Genomic DNA, 21,913 nt, shown 5'->3' with positions numbered 1-21,913 from the left:
GCTTAATTCTAGTGGGTAGTTAGTATTACCTTATTTTAGTTTAAATCTGTATTTCCCTAAAAACAAATGATGATGAGCATCTTTACGTGTGTTTATTTGCCATCCATATATCTTCTCTGATGAAATATCATTTCAATTTTTTTTGCCCATTTTAAATTAAGTCACCTGTCTTATTATTAAAGTATAAGAATACGTATTCTGATGATTTCCTTTGTAAGATACATAGTTTACAAATATTTTCTCAGTCCAGACTTGCCTTCTCACTTTTTAATAATGTCATCTGAATGTCTCCTGAAAACTTTAATGAAAGTTTTTGATTTTGATGATGCCTTATATATCACGTGTTTTCTTTTATTGGTTCATACTTTTTGTGTTCCAAGAAATATTTGCCTAATCCAAGATGACAAAAAATTTTTCCTATGTTGTCTTCTAGAAGTTTGTCTGTTTGCTTCTTTCTTTTAGCTTGTATATTAAGATTTATGCTCTATTTTGAATTAATTTTTATAGATATGTGAGGTAAAGATAAGGAAAGGTTTTTTTTTTTTTTTTTTTTTTTTTTACATATGGATATCCAATTGTTCCTGAGTTTTATGTTAAGAATACATCATTTTCCCAATGAATTTTATTTGCCCTTTCTCTAAGGTTATTTGAACATATATGTGTGGGTCTATTCCTAGATTCTCTATTCCATTATATTGATAGCTATGCTTACCCTAGAAAGTTACTAACCACAGAATATTCAGTATTATTTTTATTTTAAAGAGTAAATATGTTTAAGTAAATTAAAGTTTGGTTTTTTAAAAATATATCTGTCTACATACTTACCATTTCTGGTACTCTTTATTCTTTTGTAGATCCATTTCCCCCCCCATGTAATCACTTTCTTTGGCCTGAAGACTTTACTTTAAAATTTGTAGTAGTACAAATTTGCTATGAAATCTCCCAGTTTTTATTTGTTCAAATGGTCCTTATTTCATCTTTATGTTTGAAAGATATCTTCTGTAGATAAGGAATTATAATTTGGGTGTGTGTATCAGTACTTTGAAGATGTTACTCTATAAGAACATCTAATAAGTCTGTGAATAATTCTGTTATATGTTCCTTTGCAGATAATGTGCCTTTTCCCCCTCAGTTTTCACTTTATCTCGGTTTCTCAGTAGTTTGATGATGTACCTGCATTTTTTTAAATGTTTATTCTGCTTAGAGTACATTGAGCTTCTTGGATCTATAGTTTCGTTTTCTCATTAAATTTTGAAGAATTTCCATCATCGTTTCAGCAAGTATTTTTCTATTTTCCTTTCTGCTTCTTCTAGGACTCTGATTAATGCATATTAGACTTCTTGGTATTGTTGGATAAGTCATTCATATTCTATTTATGTTTTTACGTCTTTTTTATCTCTGTACTACATTTAAATAGTTTCTAATACTATGTTTGAAAATTCACTATTTATTCTTCTGAAGTGACCCATCTGCTAATTCTACCTAGTACATGTTTTTATTTCAAATATTATATTTTGTATTTTTCTTATTTCTGTATTATTCTTTTTTAATCTTCCATTTTCCTCTTCATCCTGTTTGTGTGTTTCTCTGCTTCTCTAAATATATGGACTATATTTATAATTGCTGTTGTAAGATCCTTATCTGCTAATTTCATCATCTCTACTATTTCTGGGTCTGTTTCTATTGCTTGATTTTTCTTCTGGTTGTGGGTCATATATTCCTGCTTAATTGTTTGCTTGGTATATGCTAATCTCATCAATGAAATGTTTACCATTTAACGAGGAGTATAAGAAGAAGAAATAGGAGTTCTATCATGAAATTTCATCTTCATTTATACTTTTATATACATTCATGTATACTTTCACCAACTATAAAAAAAAAAGCAAAGAAAAGAACCTCTACTCATTAAGTTCTGTTTAGTTTGGAACTGAGATAGATCTAGGAGTGACTGAAGGAAATAAAAGTAAAAATTCCTTCTCAGTATCTAAGTAATCAACATAATCAATATATTATTTATATCTTCAACTTCTTAGTATACTGGCTTCCTGGTATTGTCATTAAAACAAAATTAAGAAAACAAAACAAAACAACCAGAACATTTCTAAGAGTACCCTGAGTTAAATGTTAGACTGAAATGTTTTTGTTGTTTTTGTTGCTGCTGTTTGTTTTTGTTTTTGTTTTTTGCTTTTGGAATACACAGGATGTTTCAGTATATTATGTTAAAGGACACTAGGAATTAGAAGTTGTGAGATTTTCTCAAATATACTGTGAGCATAGCCTCTAATATTAGCAACAAAATCATTTTGTTGTTGTTTTTTTTTACCATCTAGCAATTTTCATAATGTGAAACACCCCATTCTTTTAAATTTTAGGTTATAAAAGTTAAGGTCCGTGTCTACGTAGCATTTGTCATACAGCATTAGTACAATACCACACACAATTAAGTGCTCAATATTGTTTTTTGATGAGCAAGAATAATAATGATTTTCTACACAAGATCTCTCCATCTCTATGGATAGAAAATGTGATGAGCATTTAAAGTTGATGTCACACATATATCTAAGCTGTGAGAGATAGATACCTATATCTCTTAAGTCCTTATTTTTTCAGTTCAAATTTAGTCACATTACTTTTTTCTCCCTTTTATTTTTCATAGTATTGCATACTTTCAGTCTAGCAAAAAGGAAAATACATTTTTAACCCACTCTATTATTAACCTTTCAGATCTTATGTTAAAAATTTGGCCTATCCTTTGTCTTCTCTGTTAAAATTATTCATATAAACTCAGTTTTCCTTTTCTTATGACCCTATATCATAAGATTAAATAATTTCTTTATTATTTTCATGAATTAATATGCAAGGATCAAACCCAGTCATCCATAAGAAGGCATACTAATAATTAAAAAAATAGAACAATTTAATTACACTTGTACACATTAGGACATGACAAATTTTTAGAAAATTCTTATTCTTACAGAATTTCAGTTTTATCTTTCCTATTCCCACTCTGACCTCTCTACTTGTTTCCTTAATCATATATGCAAGTGTCCATCATGGAACTCATGGAACATTTGACCATATTGAATAGTGGTTAAGCTCACAACATATGGAGCTAGACTCACAAGTTGTGTGATTTTGGGTGCATTATATATATTTCTGTACCTCGGTTTCCTCTACTTTATAAAATAAGGACACTAACAGTACCTATTTCATGGGGTGCCTGGGTGGCTCAGTTGGTTGGGCGACCAACTTCGGCTCAGGTCATGATCTTACAGTTTGTGAGTTCGAGCCTCGCGTCGGGCTCAGTGCTGACAGCTCAGAGCCCAGAGCCTGCTTCAGATTCTGTGTGTCCCCCTCTCTCTACCCCTCCCCTGCTCACACTCTGTGTCTCTCTGTCTCTCAGTAATAAATAAATGTTAAAAAAAAAACAGTACCTATTTCATAGGATTAGAAAGATTAAATGTTGAAAATAATAGTGCCCACCTCATGGACTTGTAAAATGTTGTAATAATGTCTCACTCACAGTTATTAAACCTCCAATAAATGTTAGTTATTATTGTCATCATCATTAGCATCATAACCATTATCTCAAGAACCTTGAATCTCTTGGGAAGAACAAGAATAGACCTTTCTTATTCCATTTTGTGCACCTAGTGTAATTAGTATGAATTCAGTAAATATTTTTACTTTTCATAAATTGTGTTTGTTTGTTTTCTCCACCAATAAATGTTTAGAGGAATGGAATTTTGCTGGTGAGCCTTAGTCTTAGTCTTGGTTATCATTAACAGTAGAGATGATGTGAATTGACCTGGGATCTACAAATATTGCTCCTCTGAGATTCAATATGCAGTTGGATCTCTCTGTTGTCCTTTGCTTCCATCCCCAGACTCTGAGCATAAATTGATCTGATAATGTGTCCATTGCTATCATCTCCAGAAGCTACATGTTACCTAACAGGAGAGATTCCATCTCATTACAAAACAACTGAATGCCTTCTACTATACTACGCATGGGCTGTCTCAGCCCTACACAGCCTCCTTAGTCAATACAGAGAACTCTCCCATATTGGGCTTGGACTTTCCCTGATGCATATGAACATAAATAATTCCTATTGAATATGCTACATGAATGAGCTCCAGAGACAACTGAACGACTTATTTTCTAAACATACCAGTTCAGATTCAATAAAAGAAACAAGGGGACTGATAATAGAGAAACGTTTTATGCTCTGACCCACAGTGTGCAAGACCCTGATCTTAAAAACAGAATGTTTTAGGGGTGCCTGGCTGGCTCAGGGGATAGAGCATGCAACTCTTGATCTTGGGGTTATAAGTTTGAGTCCCACATTGGGGGTTTAGATTACCTACAGATAAAATCTTAAAACAACAATAAAACCCCAAAATATTTTAAGCTAAATATTCTAATATTAAATATTGAGACTATTTATCTTTTATGCTAAGTTCGTGGATCATACTTTATTTTAAACTGTAAGCTATTAGCTGCCTCCATAGATTATGCAAAACTCTGTTAACTTAGATAATTCTTTGAAATTCCAGGCATAAATTCTTAAAATAATGCATGGCTTGCAAACTAAAAAAAGATCCCTCTGATTTCAAAGGTTGACAGACTTATAAGTAGGTGAAGCTTGTCTACTCAGTAGAAAAACATAGGGTAAAATTTAGGAGCAATGCTGAGTTAAAGGAGAAAATACATACCCTGTTCCACCCCTCTCCCCAATCACTGCAGCAAGGTGTGAATGATGTATGAAATGACAAATCCCTGGCCCAATGCACGGGAAGAATATAAATACTGCTCTGTAATCACTGCAGTGATGTGCCATTTGCTAAAATTTTCTGCTTAAGTGAGCCCAGAAAAACCTCCTATCATCTGCAAATCAAAAAAAGAAATCAACTCAAATGAAATTATATTATTTTACTATATACAACACTCCCCTCTTTTCCCTCTTTTTTTTTCTAGTCCTAACATATTTATTGACAATTAGCCATACTTATCGATCATTAAGATACTTAAGTATTACTGAGAAGTATGCCTAACGAAAAATGTTTAAAAATTTTTAAAAAAGAAGTGTCAAAACACATATATAACCCATAGGATATCAGAAGGATTTTCCATTCCAGAGTCAACCAGACCTGGGTTTGAATCTTGGTTTTGTTTGCATCTAGCTGTGTGATTTCATACATCTTTTTAACTTCTCTGAGCCTTAATCATTTTCCTTTGTGAGGCAGAGTTAATATGTACTCACAATGTGAAAATTAAGTTTGAAGATTAAATGAAATAATATAAGTCATAAAGCGCAATATTTAGCAACATAGAGTATTGGTAAAATTTGGGTCAATTTTTTCTTTTCTTTTCATTATGGAAGTACCTGTTATGTCATAGAAAGAATGCTACATTTTGAACTGGAAGTCTTGGATTTTCATTTTTCACTTTATAATTTATGACGTAATTTATTTGACCTCTTTGAATAGATATTAGCTAATTTTTAAGGAAAATAGATATTAGTTTCATTCTATAAGAAAAATAAATGATAATGCATACATTAAAATGTTTAATAAGCACCAGGTATTCATATTATAAATTGACATATTTGAATAAAAAATATATACATATATAATACCCAAGTTTCCATCAATCTGTTCTTTAGGGACATGAAAAACTATACTTGTTTTATTCTAAAATGATACCATGAGAATTTTGTTTCTGCTCAGTTTCTTCAAGGGCATATTTATTGGAAGTATCTCATAATACTGCAAGATGTCCTCAGAATGTGAAGGTTAAGGATAAGTGTATTGGAATTGGACTCCAGGACACCCGGTTTTACATTTAAAATCAAGCTGCAATTTGTCTTTTCAATCTTGGTTCTCTCTGTACTTTTCAGCTGCCCTAATTAGTTATGAAAGTTGATGTTGATGATTTACCTCATGCCAGACTACTTCTTCTCTTTGTATATACTGGGGGAAGTCACCTTTGAAAGAAAAATTCGGCTTAGGTCCCACTACATTACAAACAAGAGCTAATATTTTTGGAAATTTTTAAAACCTTCTCCCAGTAGATAATGTTGTAGAAAGCAAACCAAAGCAGAGGAATTACCCCATGCCACTGATAAGAATCCACATCAAAGTGGTGCTTTCAAATGAGGTGACATTCCTATTCAAATGTATAGCTTCATATGCATAAAAATTAGTTGATCACCAGAGGAAAATAATTTTTAAAATCTAATTTAACTCACTTAATAAGACCATGAGCCAAAGAAAATGAAAGATGTCAAGAAAAAGAGAAAATTATATCAGCCAATAACAGGTTTCATTTCCTACATAAAAAAAAAAAATTAATGCTTAGTAAGATTTGAAAAGAGAATGAGGCCAATTCATTTTGATCCTGTGGCAATACTTTGAAGCTTACTTTTTAACCTAGTCTATTTTACATTTCCAGATGCTGTGAAAGGCAATGTATGCAGAAAGCAACACCAATGGGGATTTGGGTATTTCATTTTCCCCACTGTAGTAGTGATTTGGATCTTACTTTTTCTGAAAGCATCTTTAAAGAATTCTTCAGGCTGTCTGGAGAATGCTGGCTTGCAGAATTAAGCAGGAGGTCCGCATGGGTTGCTATCAGAGGTTGTAGTTGATTGATGTTGCTGAGAACTTCTTTTGCTTTGGCTGTGTTTTCAGGTGAATAGTAAATAAACTGGTATCCAGTACTGGAACAACAAAGATAAAGGCAAGTTACACAAAAAGTAGAAAGAATTTGCAGCTCTCAGTACCAGATGGCAAATGAGAAACAGAACTCCAAATAGCATGACTTCCTTTTGAACAGATAAGAACTATTCTAAGAGAATTTTACGATGTCCTAAGAGTTTTTTTTAGGTAAAATAACCAAGACAATTTTCAAGACCAAGATTTTTTTTGTAGTTTTTTTTTTGAAATTTTTAAATGTTTATTTATTTTTGAGAAAGAATGAGACGGAATGTGAGTAGGATAGGGGCAGAGAGAGAGAGAGAGGGAGACACAGAATCCAAAGCAAGCTCAAGGCTTTTGAGCTGTCAGCACAGAGCCTGATGTGGGCCCAAACTCATGAACCTTGAGATCATGGCCTGAGCTGAAGTTGGACCCTTACTGACTGAGCCATCCAGGTGACCCTAAAATTTTTAAGTGAAATACATTCAGTTCTGCTCAACCGCCAGGAAGATTCTTTATAATTACATATGTCAGGTATTAATATTCAAAACAAATTATTGTTAATCACTAGAAAACTTGAGGTCACATTAGTATCCAAGTGAGAAGTATAAGCCTTTATATTCAGGCCAATCTGAATATAAATCCTGGTTCTGCTCCCTTGTAGCTAGGTGACCTTAGGCAAGCTTCAGTTTCCTCTTCAGGAAATTAGGAATAAATATACAAAACTTCTAAGAGGTGGGTAAGACTGATCATAATTCATGTGAAATGCCTAAAATAGTGCCTGATACAGAGCAAGCATTCAATAACTACTACCTATATTCCCCCCACCCCTGTGATACGTAGGGCAGGGTTAGTAAACTTTAATAGCTGAGAAATGGGGAGAAAACAAATTAATGCCAAGTGGGCATATGGAGAATTTTATTGGATAGAAAAATATTTATAGCATAAAAATTTCATTATGCTATTTTGCCTCTACCCATTTTGTTCCTAGTAGTTTCTCATTTAACTTGCAAAAAACAAAATTTAAAACTGATTACCAACTGAGGAATATCTGACTTTTATAATCATCATCTAAGAATTAGTCAAGCATACTATGGGGGTAAGGATTCCACAAAAGGAAGGAATCTTTGGATTAGGAAAGACAAATGAGGCATTCCAGCAGGGAAAGAAATAAACCCAACAAATACCAGCCAAACAAGAAAAAAAAAAAAAAAAAAAAAAAAGAGGGAAATTCACAGAACTTGTTTGCATCCTCCGCAGTCAACTGTCCAAGCACTTTTCATACATCCTGCATTCTGTGTTGAGTATTTATTATTTTCTTTACATTTACAAGTTAAATTTTTAAAATTCTCAGAATTCCATTTCTTATTTAGAAATATGAGAATCTGTTAGAAAAACTAACATCTTGGGAGCACTCTCCCTTTCCATTCACGCTAATGATTTTTAGGGGAAAGTACCAGTTTCTTCAGGAAGACAACACTCCTTTTGTAAACATATAATGACTGTTCCTATCATTGATTGATTGATTGGTTGGTTGGTTGATCTCAATGATTAAAAGAAAAATCCTTGGTTGCTTAGACTATTCAGAAGCTAGGACAAGAATTTGATGAGGGGTACAGCTTTGTGAAGGCTAAGAAACACATCGCTAGTGTGTGTCACAGAAGAATTGGCTCTTAATTCTATACTAACAGACTTTTAAATTTCAGAAGTGAGAGTTTAAAAATAAAACATGACTTAACTACTTATTGTACATATTTCAATGCAAATTAAAGCAAATGGTAAAGAACAATGGTGAGGAGGAGAAAGAAAACAGTTGTCCCTGCCAATTATCTAGAACTCTTTCCAGCTCATCTGATCTCACACAGGAATGTGTTAAGACCTCTAACAAAAATCACGAACTGGGATGTCTCCCTTACTCATCTGTACTCAGACGGGATACAAAGTTCAATCCACAACAATCCGTAGGAAATCAAACAACTGTGTTATTTTTGCAAAGAAAATGATTATCTTAAGATATTAGTGTGTCACCGGGATGGGGATGATGTTTGATACCCAGCACCTCTAACAGTGGAGAGAGACTTAACTACAGGCCTGACATGGAAAGCAATGTGTAGTAGCTGCTTGGTGGTCCCTTTACACAGATCTGCTCTTCTGTCATAATTTGCTTTCTGGTGTCATCTTCTGGGTACTGACAGGCCTCGCACGGCTTACCTCTTGGAAAGCAGAGCTCTGGAGGCCATGTGTAGACTTCTATCTTCCTCTTCACATAACTGTCCTCCCTGAGTGGGTCATTCTTGCTTCTCCTAATTTACTCCCATGCATTCTTTTTGACTCCTGTCCCCAATGCCTTCCTTCTTTACTCATATCATACTTCCCTGCCAGTTCACTGTTACTTTATTGCTGAATGTTATCTAATTTCATTATTGTTTTCTACATATTTCTTGCTTTGCAAATTATTTTAGACTCTCCTCTCCAGTTGAGTCTACTACATACCTTTTCCAGATTTATTTCTCACATGTTCTTTCCACTATTGCTAGTTCAGTGGTCCTTAAATTTGAGCAGGCATACAATTCACTTGCGGATGAGGAGAGGGTCTGGGTATTTGCTTAAAAATGCAGATTTCCTGGCAACACTGAGATTCTGCCTCAGTGGGTTGTGGCATTTGTAAAAACCATCTCGGTGAAAATCCTGATGCAGAGACACAGCTGAGCACTTCTATTTTATTTTTTAAAAAGGTTTTATTTATTTAAGAGAGAGAGAGAGAGAGATAGGGAGAGAGAGAACAGGGGAGGGGCAGAGAGAGAGGCAGAGAGAGAGAATCCCAAGCAAGCTTAGCACTATTAGCCCAGAGTCCAACTCGGGACTTGAAATCACAAGCTGTGAGATGATGCCCTGAGCAGAAACCAAGAGTCAGATGCTCAACCCACTGAGTCACCCAGGCGCCCCAGCTGAGCACTTTTAGAGACACTGCTGCCATTGGTTTGGCTGTGAATCCCCGCTACACCCTTGACCTTGCTACTCAGTGACCTTAATAATAAAGGTTCTTTTTCTTATTCTTAGTTCCAAGTTCCTTATTCTTGATTTATTCTAATTTCCATGATACCCTTTCCAAGGCTATCTTTGTACTCCATCTTTATATCTAGCACCAGTTGTTTTGGTCCTTTCTCATTACCAGTGCTGCCTCCCCTCACTTTTCCCCACCACTCCTTCATCTTTTCCTTCCCAGCATACTGGCTTTCCTCATCCTTTCCTTCCCCAATCTCCCCGGTGGTAGGACATTATAATAACTCCTTCCCCCTCCTCCTAAGTCAGTCTCCACTGGAGCAAAGTTACATAGCAGCTGTTGATGCTCCCAATTAGGTCACCTAATGATGAGCATCTTACCTACTGAGGCAGAAAGATTCATTTTCCACAATAAAAGCCAATGTTAATGTCCAGGGTGAAATACTATGGTAGGGGGAAAAAAATATCGCCACCCACAAAATAATTTTAAGTATACATAAATTTCCTCTACCTATTCAGTGCCTTACTCTTTAAACATGTCATATATTTTAATAGTTATAGCTTTTTAAATGGGAAGTTATGAGTATAATTTAATTATCGAGATAAAAAGTATATAGCTAAACTCTATTTTATAGTGGTCTGAAATTGATACTGAATCCAAACACTTGAATCAACTATCAATCAGACAAAACCAGAAGAAAGACAAAGTATGTGCTTGGACAAAAAATACTTTATGGGATGTAAGTGATATAGCAAATCATGGATAATGAAAATTGAAATTAATGTTGTAACATTTTTCTATTGATGGAACAGTGGACAAAAGTGCATTATCTGTATATAGACACACTTTAATATGTATCTATTTAATTATTATCAGTTTAATTAGAACACCTCCCCATAACTCATAGAGGCATGTATGTGTTGTTACCAGAGAAGTCATATTTGGGAGGTGTAAAGTAAAATAAAGCACTCAGTGAAATAACATTCATATTCATAAACTCTAATTGCTAACCAAAATTCAACCAAAACAGGATCATATCCTCTTACGTTTATTCCACCTCGGTCGCTTTTTTGCTGGTCCTCCTTATCTCCCCACCTTGCAGTGTCGGCACCTTCCAAAACCCACTTCTTAGGGCACTTCCTTTTTTTAGTCCCCAGGCCCTTCCTAAGTAATTTCATTTAATCTTGTGGTTTAAATACTTCAGTTGTGAAGATTCCCAAGTTCACATCTCTAGCCTAGACCTTTTCCCCTGAACTCTAATTAAAAACAAAAGCTCTCCTCTTGACAGCTCCAATTTATCATGTCCTAAACTGAGCTCCCTATCTGCTCCTCATTCTCAATAACCAGCTCTTTCTACACGTTTCCCATCTTAGTTCATGGCAAGTCCGTTCGATGTGATGTATGTCTATTCTCTTCCTCTTTTACCTTTTTCTTTTTTTTTTCCCAGAAAATTTCTGCTATTTCCTTTAAAACATATGCAGAATTCTTGGGGCGCCTGAGTGGCTCAGTCGGTTAAGCGTCCGACTTTGGCTCAGGTCATGATCTCACGATCTGTGAGTTTGAGCCTTGCGTCGGGCTCTGTGCTGACGGCTCAGAGTCCGGAGCCTGCTTCGGATTCTGTGTCTCCCTCTCTCTCTGACCCTCCCCCATTCATGCTCTGTGTCTCTCTGTCTCAAAAATAAATTAACATAAAAAAAAAGAATTCAATCACTTATTTCCACACTCATTGCAACATCCCTGGTGCAAGCCCCTATCATCTTCTACCTAAAAATTGGTTTTCCCATCTCTGCCCTTACTCTAAGACATTGAAATTCTGGGCTTATGCCTAGGGTTGAAGGAGGCAGGGGACAGGTGAGGAGAGAGAAATAAAGCAAGTGCTTCTTTAGCTTCCTGCCCACACCCAGATCCTGGGACTTGCTCTGCCACTTATCTGCGCCTTTCCTCCTCCATGCCCCTGCAACCTCCACTCCTTAACCCATTTGCCCAACCAAGCCACTATTTTGGTAAATAGAGTCATGGAAGAATATAGGTTAGAGATGATGAACAGTCAAGGAGAAAAAAAGGGAAGGAAAAGATCAGGGAAGAGAGGCAGAGGCAGAAGAGGATCAGGATTGAGGAACATAGGGGAAAAAATGCTATACAATAATGTGCCTCTGCTCCTGTGGCAGAACTAAATCTCCAGAGAAAAACCTGAGGACTATTTCCACTTATTTTTTTTTTCCAACTCAAGCACTACTTGTAAAAAAACAATCTTTGAATCCAGAGGGAGGGATAGACATTCTCTCAGTTCTAACTGAGAAGAAAACTATGTGGATAATAAATGAAAATTTACACCTTAGTGCACTTGAATATATATACCCTTTTGGCTTCACAGGGTTTAACAATGTGCTTCATGAAATTGTAGAAGGTAAAAACATACCTCTCTGCTTTCCCCCATGCATCCTTTCCATTTTTTGATAGAATTATAACTTAGAGAAAAGAACTCTAAGGAAAATGGGATTTGGTTTTGTTTGCCTCCTATGGACTTCACTTACATAATTAAATTAGTTACATGATCAAAACTTAAATTAATGCTTATCTTTGAAACTACTCTTTTTAAAAAATATTAGTTTCATAGCAATTTTAGGATCATTGTTTTGAACAGTACGCTTGATTCTGCCATTTATTACCTCTGTGACAGGTGATACTAATTAAGAGGAAAAAAAATCCTACAATTCATTTCAGCTCAACTTACCTTCGAATGAAATTTGCCTATGGTCTCTGATCACAGTGGCTCCTACTATCCCACTTTTCAGTTTACAAGTTCTTATCTGCAATTTCTCAACCATTAAGACCTTTCTTTTTTTTAATGTTTATTTATATTTGAGAAATAGCATGCATGTGTGTGGGGTGGGAAGAGATGAGAGGCAGAGAGAGAAGGAGACAGAGGATCTAAAGCCTGCCCTGTGCTGACAGCAGCAAGCCCAACCAGGGGCTCGAACCCAGGAACCCACTGAGCCAGTCGGGTGCCCCTAAGACCTCTTTTCTACATACAACCTTTCGTTAGCCCTATTCTTGCTCTAATAAAAATCTCCAGGGACTGTTATATGACCTTTAAATAAACACAGTCCAATGTGATTTCATTTCCTTCCATGGCTTATTTCCACTTATTCCTAAATATACTTGTCCTGATTCCTTTGCTAATTTCCAAGGGTCTGGTCACTTCTATTTGTGCCTAGTATGGCTTCCGGTATTTTCATGTTCACTCCTCTATGAAGGTGTAATGGAGTAATACCCAAACGAGGTCCCCTGATTCCCTTTCATCTCAAAAACTTTTCTTTTTTTTTTTTTAATTTTTTTTTTAACGTTTATTTATTTTTGAGACAGAGAGAGACAGAGCATGAATGGGGGAGGGTCAGAGAAAGAGGGAGACACAGAATCTGAAATGGGCTCCAGGCTCTGAGCTGTCAGCACAGAGCCTGATGCGGGGCTCGAACTCACGGACCGCGAGATCATGACCTGAGCTGAAGTCGGACGCTCAACCGACTGAGCCACCCAGGCGCCCCTCTCAAAAACTTTTCACCTCCATCCTGGACCTTATCCATTCACATGTCTTATACAGAGTAAGATAAGGTACACAAATAGAAACCATTCTCAAATACACTGCACAAGTAAATGTTCCCTTGACTGCAAATTAGCATGAGGGGCCTTTTGGGGGTGATGAAAATGTCCTAAACATTAGAATGTGATGATGATTGCATAGATTTACTAAAAATCATTGAACTGTACATTTAAAATAGGTCAGTCCCAGGGTATGCAAATTACACTACATAAGCAGAGAGTTGAATGGTGGTTGCCAGGGCTAGAGGGAGAGGGAAATGGTGAGTTATTAGTCAAAGGGTACAAAGTTTTGGTTAGACAAGATGTCTAAATTCTGGAGATAAAATGTACAGCACCATGATTATAGTTAATAACACTGTATTGCATACTTGAAATTTGCTAAGAGGATAGATCTTAAGTGTTCTCACCACACATACACATAAAAGAAGAAGACAAAGACAAAGATGCAGAAGAAGATGAAGATGAAGAAGAAGAAAAGAAAATAACTATGTGAGATGATGTGTAGATTAATTAACTTCATTGTGGTGATAATTTCACTATGTATGTATATATATATATATCAAAACATCAAGTATTGTACTATATATATTTATATATAAATGTATATAGTACTATATATATTATATATAGTATAGTACAATATATATATTGTGCAGTATAATATATACAATACATAATATATACATAATGTATATATGTACATATACAATATACATATATATACAATATATACAATACAGTATATACAATATTATATACAATATACATATATATGTACATATATGTATATATGTATATACAATATACAATATATGTCTATATTGTATATACAGTATACGATGTACTATTGTATATACTGTATATATACTGTATAATACAATATATATAGGACATTATATATATATATAAATGTATACATGTGTGCATATATATATATGTATATATACACACACATAGTTTTTATTTGTCAACTATACCTTAATAAAGCTGGGCATAAGTAAGCAAATATTTCCACAATATGATATTATAGTGTTAGTGATTATAATTCTGGGATAAGAATACAAGAAAGCAGAAAGTATATTTAAAAGCCATTTCATTTTTTTCCCTGTTAAACCTGAAAAGATTTTTGTAGATGTTTCTAATAAAGCAAAAAATTTTACACTGTGAAATTTACACTAACAATACAAATCTCTTTCATTTTAATAGTTAATAGTCATTGAGTCCACACTACAGGATTAGCATTATGCTAAATATGTAGAGATTATTTTATTTAATCTCGACAACTCTTTGAGTAACAAATTTTATTTCATCATACAGATATGGAAGTTGAAGCTTGGGTAGGTTAAGTAACTTATCCTGGATCACACAACTAGTATGAATGGTAAAACCAACGTTTCATCCCCAGGTTTATTATCACACAGTTTGAACTCTTAATTATGTTTTACTACCTCATGAACATGATTCGGGCTACTTTAAATTTGGAAAAATTATAATATAATAACTAACACAGGAAGCATCTTTTCTTTAGTAACACAATGGTAGGTACAGCCTATAAATATTAAAATATAATTAAAGACATTCTCATCTTCTAATTAAAACGAAGCTCATTAGAGAAGATACATGATTCTATTTTATAAGACAGGTTAGACTAAAAAACGAATTTGAAAGTTATCTCACAATAAATTGCTTTCAACAAATATTTAATGACTGCCACTGTGAGTATGCATTGAGGAAGGCAAAAGGCCAGAGGTAGCCAGCAAGATAACTGGTGGATGAGCATGATGATACCAGTCCTCTAAATGCCACAAGCCAGGGGTGGTAGCTGAGAAGAAGAAACAGGGAATAAACAACTGCTTTACCTCAGTCTTCTTTCCACAAGACCTTGTAAGCTTAAATATCCTTTGGATAGCTATAGCTTCAGAGCTTGTTTACTAACTACTCAGTCCTATTGCTCTTAAACATTCTTGAGAGGTCAGACATTCATTTACAAGCAATGTCACATGGCATTGGGACAAAGGATGTCACATGGCATCTAACTTTCCATCTATTTTGTAGTTGGAGATTTTTTTCATGTCACCTAGTTTTCCACACTTTCTGGAAGGAGAAGTGGAAAAAGGTTTTATAGAGACATTTCACTCATTCTACAACTAAATAAAAGAGAGGAGAGATAGAAAATAAAACTATCCTAAAAGAATTAGAGCTCTGTCTGCATCTATCAGCACCATTCTCAGTAAACTTACTATCCTTTCTAAAACATGTACCTGTACGTTTAGATTGATGTCCTCTGTGTATTTACAATTTCATGTTTTCTTTCAGGTATGTTTTTATATACATCTCTGCATACCTCATAATCCACACACTAATTGAAATGCTACATAGTCACATCACTCTAGTGATGCAAAGAGTTTGCTTATTCATTCATTCAAGATGTTTCTTATATTTTACGATTATGAATAGAATCTATGATCGCCTTTGAAAATTTTACTTTTTTTCTTTCATTTTTTTTTTTGATTGTAGGTATATTCTTAAATAAGTGCTTCCTGAGGTATATTTTGGAGGGCTATGTATAGAGAACCAATAAAGCTAAAGTCTTAGAAATATGTTTTACTGACTACTTTACAGAGTAATTTTAGGCAGATTCAAACAGTAATCAATCTGAGGGTTAACCACCACACCAAGTCATGTATTTTTTGTAATTGTACAGGTAAAGTGATTTCCTTTTAAAAGTGTGTTCTCATTGAAGTCTATAAGGAGTTGAATGCACCAACTTTTTTTTTTCTTAAATTTCTATCTGATGGACAGCAAAATCAATTCTGGAAAGGTCATTTATAACTTACATTATTGGCTAGAACTAACACTGTTCATTATTAAGAGCATTTCTTTTGTATTAAATATCTACTGGTTGCATGATAGTGAATAAGCATGGAAGAACCCAAAAGTGGGGACAGAAGTCCAATTTTCTAGCTCTGGTTCTGTCATCTGCATGGGTGATTTACTCTTTGGACTCCCATATTCTCATCAATAAAGAGGAGAATTTGTGATCTCTGAGATTCCCTGTTGGTTCTAACATTTAAAAGATTCTTTAATCGGAAAAAAGGCACAGACTCAACAAAATTATTTTCTTGTTTCCCAAAACTTCTTTTCTTATTGAATGTATACAACTGACTTTATTAACTAAGCAATGGAAACAAATGGTTTATTTCCTCTACTCTTTTTCCCAGAAACTTTTGCATTTACCCAATTATATAAACCAGAGTACTAAGAATCCCTCAACCCTGCCTAGTCTCCCTCAAGTACTAATCCAGTTGGATTAAAATTCTTTACAAGTTTTCTTATCGCCATGGTCACCCATTCCTTCTCCTCATTAGTATTATAATGGAGTAATTATTTACCCTTCATTTTTTTCACACTTGGTTCAAAATACAAACCTGATCCTGTTAATCTTTAGACAAAAACCTGCCAGTGAGTCCCATAGCCTACAGTATGAACTGCCAGGACTTGATATTTGGCTCCTTCAGATTTGGCTCCTTTTCTGTCCACCCTTATATCATTTCTCTCTCTCTCTCTCTGTCTCTCATCCTCCCATGTCCCTCCTTCCCCTCTCTCTTGACTTCTCCCCTCCTCTCCCCTCCTTCCCTTCCCTTTTCCTTCCCTCTCCTTCTCCCCCAGATTCCCTATGCTCTTGGAATTTTTGAGTCAAGGACAATGGATGACATCACCATACCCACTTGTGCTGTACAGAATCTTGGGAGTCTTTCTTGATGTCTCTGGATTTTTACCTCCCACTCCACACAAACGCACAAAATCCAAAAAATTGCTAAGCCCTCCCAAATATCTTTGTAACCAATCTCCTCTTCTGTATCTGTGCTGACAGCAACCCAGGCCAAGCCATCTTTCTCCTCTACAAGATCATTGCAATAACTATGTATTCATACAAACCTCATGATGGGGGAGGACACTGGCATTGTTCAAAGTCCCATCTAATAAAGATTTTGCAAAAACAGTATTTTTCTCATGTTACACAAGCCAGTTTTGTGATTTTTCCATGACATAGATCCCATACATACTTTTTCCTTTTTTTTTTTCTAAGTTAGTACTTTCACTATAATTTTGCAAAGAATGAGATATTCTATAGTTAGCTTATAAAGCTCTGGAAATATAGTGCTTTTTATTTTCTGGGAATTTACTTGTAGATGATTTTATTTTCTGCTGTTTTCTGCCTTTGAGACAATGGATATTAAATATATAAACTAATAGAGAGCTTTATTTTATTTTATTATTTTTGAGAGGACAGTATGAGCAGGGGAGAGGGGCAGAGTTGGAGAGGGATGGAAGGAGGAAGGGAGGGAGGGAGAAAGAGAGAGAAAGAGAGAGAGAGAGAGAGAGAGAGAGAGAGACAGAGAGAGAGAGAGAATCTTAAGCAGACTCCATGCTTAAGGTGAACCCAATGCAGGGCTCAATCTCACTACCCTAGGATCATGACCTGAGCCAGAATCAAGAATCGGTAGGTCAAACGACTGAGCCACCCAGGCACCCCTAATAGAGAGCTTTAAAAATATGCTGAAAATTATTCAGTGTTTAACCTAAGTACAAAAGTTCTTCTTTGGATGAAATGCATACTAGTTGAAATGACCTAATAGTGCCATGATTTAATTTTTTTCAGTTTACAATGAAGGAGAAATGCAACTCCTGATTTACAGAAAATAAGTCCTTAAACCATATTATTTTTCCATATTTAGTTTTTAAAGAAGCTTCTCTCTGTAATTTGCTTATTAGAGTTCACATTTTATCTTCTAAGTCCCAATCTTTCTGTTGATTAACTTTTTCTTCCCAAATAAAACCAGAAGTCTTATTTTAGTAACTGTGAATTAAAACATTTAATTATAAAGTCAAATTATCTTCCTGAGAAATTGTGATGATATATTTTAAAAGTCTTTCCTTAAAATCTCAAGATTTTAACCACTCTTTCTAGCAATGTAATGATTTCAAAAGAAATCAGCCACATCAATAGTTCAAACAAAGAAAAAGGAGGGTGAGAAGTTCAGTGACTTTCTGAAAACCTCAAATTAAGATTGATGATGTATTTTATCATTTTAGACACTTTTCTCTTCACCAAATTTATTACCACTATAAATTCTAGGTCATTTAACAAACTTATTTTCATTTACAATTAAAGTCATTTCTTTAAAGGAAAGATTCAATTTTTAAGAATTCTGAACTGTCACACTACATACAGTGCTTCCTGCCTACACTTCAGATCACACTTGGCTTCACAAGCTTTTGGGTAGGTGACAGGAAAAATGTCACCAACTAAAATGTTAAAGTCACTATTGCATTACAAATGTTGGATCAGATTTTAGGTTGGGCTATTTTTTACAAAATTTATCACCTATGTCCTTTCAGAACACATAAAAGTATATTTTGCCTTCCTAGTGAGGTGCAAACAAATGCAAACATTCTAAAATCTGAAAAATGGCTTTTTTTTTAAAGAGAGAGAGATAGAGAACATGAGCAGTAGAGGGAGAGAGAGAATCCCAAGCAGGTTTCCATGTCCAGTGTGGAGTCCAAAGTTGGGCTGGATTTCTTGAACCATGAGATCATGACCCAAGCCAAAATCAAGAGTTGGATGCTTAACTAACTGAGCCACCCAGGCAGCCCTGAAAAATGGCTGTTTTTAAAGCTTATGACATATTTTCTACAAATATCTGTTTTGTATTTCTATTTCTGTTTCCTGACTCTATTTCTGTTTCCTGGTTCCACAAATATTCCCTATATTTCTGTTACCTGATGCAGTCACACTGATGTCTTCAGGCAGAGGAGAGATACTCCTATAATAGGCAATCAATCCTTCAACAACAAAAGTTAGTTCCTGAGGATACTGTCTGTGGTAAACCGGACACACTCAGTCCATGTCCTCATGGCACACACAGTCCAGAGGAGAAGGTAGACAATTAGGGATGATTGTACATGGGAGGCTTCAAGTAGAAGTGGTCTAGCCAAGGGGTCAAAGAAAGCTTGCAGGGGGCACTGAAAGTGAGCTAGTTCAGTCTGGCTCATATAAGGGGTGTGATAGACAAAAATTTAGAAGAAAGTGGGGCCAGATAACACATGAATATATCAGGCACCTTGAACTTTACACTTTAGGCAAGAAGCAGCTAAGAAATGTCCAACATTATGAAACCACAAGATTGTATTTGCCTTTTAGAAATATTACTTCAACCAAGGTGAGAAAAATGGATTGGATGAGAGCCAACCTGGAGAGAGAATGATTAAGAGATTTGGTGGTAGAATATTTAAAACATGGTGATTCCATGGGTTAGAGTTACCATAACCCATAATTTATTATTGAAATAAATGCTTTCCTGAAAAATAAGAAGGTAGAACTGATAGTACTGATTTTATTTTACTTTATTTTATTAGTTTTTGGAAGTGGAAGCAAAGGAAGAAAAATAGTCAAGGATTTCCGCTTTCTAGGTTGAACATCTAGGTGAATGGTGCTGACTTTTATTTAGAAAAGATATTCTCAAGAGAAGTTTGAGGGAAAGGGATTGAGGGATGATTGAATATGTTGACATTGAAGTATTTGGATGATACCATTAATGCAGAACTGTCTTCTAGATGGTTCTAAATGTATGTCTGGACTCATGCGCCAAACCTGGGCTTAACACAGACATGGTGTCCGAAGCCCAGTGCTTGAGAATATGTGAGCAATTAGGCATTTTATGCACATTGACACAACTTTTTTTGGAAAACAACATGGCAGCATCTCTAAAATTTAACCACCTCAACTAAGAACTTTTAGGAGTTTATCAAAAAGAAATACAAATTTTCAGGGATATAAAATAAGGGTGTATCTTGTAGATGCAGGTGGTTATAGCAAAAAGTGGAAATAATCTAAATGACCATCAATATTGAATTGGTTAGATAATAATGCTGCATTCAATAAATAAAATCCTACATAGCTTTTAGAAAAAAATGAGATCTACGTGAACTGAAATGAAGCATTGTGAAAACATTTTTCTGAGTGAAAATATACCTGTTTATATATTTTTCATAAAAAATAGCTAATATCTATTAGGTCCTCATTATGTGCCAGGTACTGTTATAAAATGTTTGGTGTATATGAAGTCATCAAATCTTGAGAACAACCCTATGAGCCAAGCAACATTTCCACACCACAACTGAGGAAACTTAGTTATATTGAGGTGAGGCAATTTGACTAATGTTACAAATCTACTAAGTGCCCAAACCATGATTTAATCTATAAAGGGACTGGAGTCTATGAATTATCTGAAATGAAAGTTTCTGCCTTAACCCAGTGGGGGTCAGAAAAATAAAACTTAGTTATGGAAAAGTCAAGAACATTACATTCCCATGAACCTGAGTTTGTGAACTGAGTCATAGCCATTGATAATTCAACTGGTTGGATGCCTAGAAGAAATTACACAGGGCAACACATTTACTGTTCCAATTGGTTTATTCTAGGGAGAGATAAGGGAAAAGGTAGGCTTTTCACTTTATATGCTTCTTTATTCTCTGAATTTGTGTGCTACAAGCAAATTTTATTTTTCTATAGTTAAAAAGAGAATAAAGAAGGGAAACGCTGCATTACAAATTCATTTAGGATCGTATTCAAGTTAAAAAACCCTTTTATTTCCTCGTGTCACATGTAGTTTAATGCCTTGCAAGCCTAATCATTTAGTTTGTTCAGTATGTTCAAGTCTCAACATGACTATTTATTTAAACACATTTTATTTTCCTGTTATTCCAAACTATAAATGTGTGAGAGATAAAACCCACTTACTCTTTAAGATTTGATGTTGTTGTACAAGGAGCTGGCTACATGCAGGGAAATGCACATGGAGAAGAAAAACCTGGTACATAGTTTTGGCAGACCTAGCTTTCTATTTGCTCAAATATGAACTGAGCAGAGAGCTAAGAGTGGCTGAGGAAGACCAAATCATAGGTGGAAGAAAATATACCCTCAAGGAATCAAATTATAATCTGCACAAAGAATGAAATTGTTATCTCCTTGAAAATAACATATTGCCGGTAGCTGGTTCAAAAGAAAAAAAATAATGGATAGGGCTTTTATTAACACCTACTCTTTATTTCCACAGGGCCTGTGTGATTTAAAGTGGTGTGTGTGTGTGTGTGTGTGTGTGTGTGTGTGTGTGTGTGTGTGATATAAAGTATTTTTTCCAAAAGGAAAGAAAATGCATTTGGAAGTGAACAGAACATGAATTTTAGCTATAACCTATAATAGTGATATTTTATTTTATTTTATTTTATTTTATTTTATTTTATTTTATTTTATTTTAGTTTAGTTTAGTTTAGTTTAGTTTAGTTTATTTATTTGGAGAAGGAGAGAGAAACTGGGGGAGGGGCAGAGAGAGAGGGAGAGAGAATCCCAACCAGGCTCTGCATTGTCGGTGCAAAGCCCAATGGGGAGTCCAAACCTACAAACCATGAGATCATGACCTGGGCCAAAATCAAGTGAGACACTCAATGACTAAACCACCAAGGTGCTCCTATAAGACTGATATTTTAAATAGACTAGCTTTGCTGGATTGGGTACGACTTCCAAAGAACCACAAACACATAGATATTT

At 34.9% G+C, this 21,913-nt stretch overlaps 1 protein-coding gene across 10 annotated transcripts in view; it reads right to left on the bottom strand.

The window, feature by feature from the left end:
* The window catches only part of INPP4B (inositol polyphosphate-4-phosphatase type II B), a 753,803-nt gene that overhangs the window by 124,534 nt on the left and 607,356 nt on the right, over window positions 1–21,913 (bottom strand). For all 10 annotated transcript variants that reach the window (XM_042983845.1, XM_007091777.3, XM_042983843.1 and 7 more), the window contains one exon: window positions 6,544–6,721. In XM_042983845.1, the coding sequence (XP_042839779.1) occupies window positions 6,544–6,721 (178 nt within the window). The remainder of the gene's footprint in view (window positions 1–6,543; window positions 6,722–21,913) is intronic.

The sequence above is a fragment of the Panthera tigris genome, chromosome B1, assembly GCF_018350195.1.
Source record: "Panthera tigris isolate Pti1 chromosome B1, P.tigris_Pti1_mat1.1, whole genome shotgun sequence".
Taxonomy (NCBI): domain Eukaryota; kingdom Metazoa; phylum Chordata; class Mammalia; order Carnivora; family Felidae; genus Panthera; species Panthera tigris.
The sequence above is the reverse complement of the archived record's forward strand: the minus strand, read 5'-3'. Positions and strand labels throughout refer to the sequence as shown.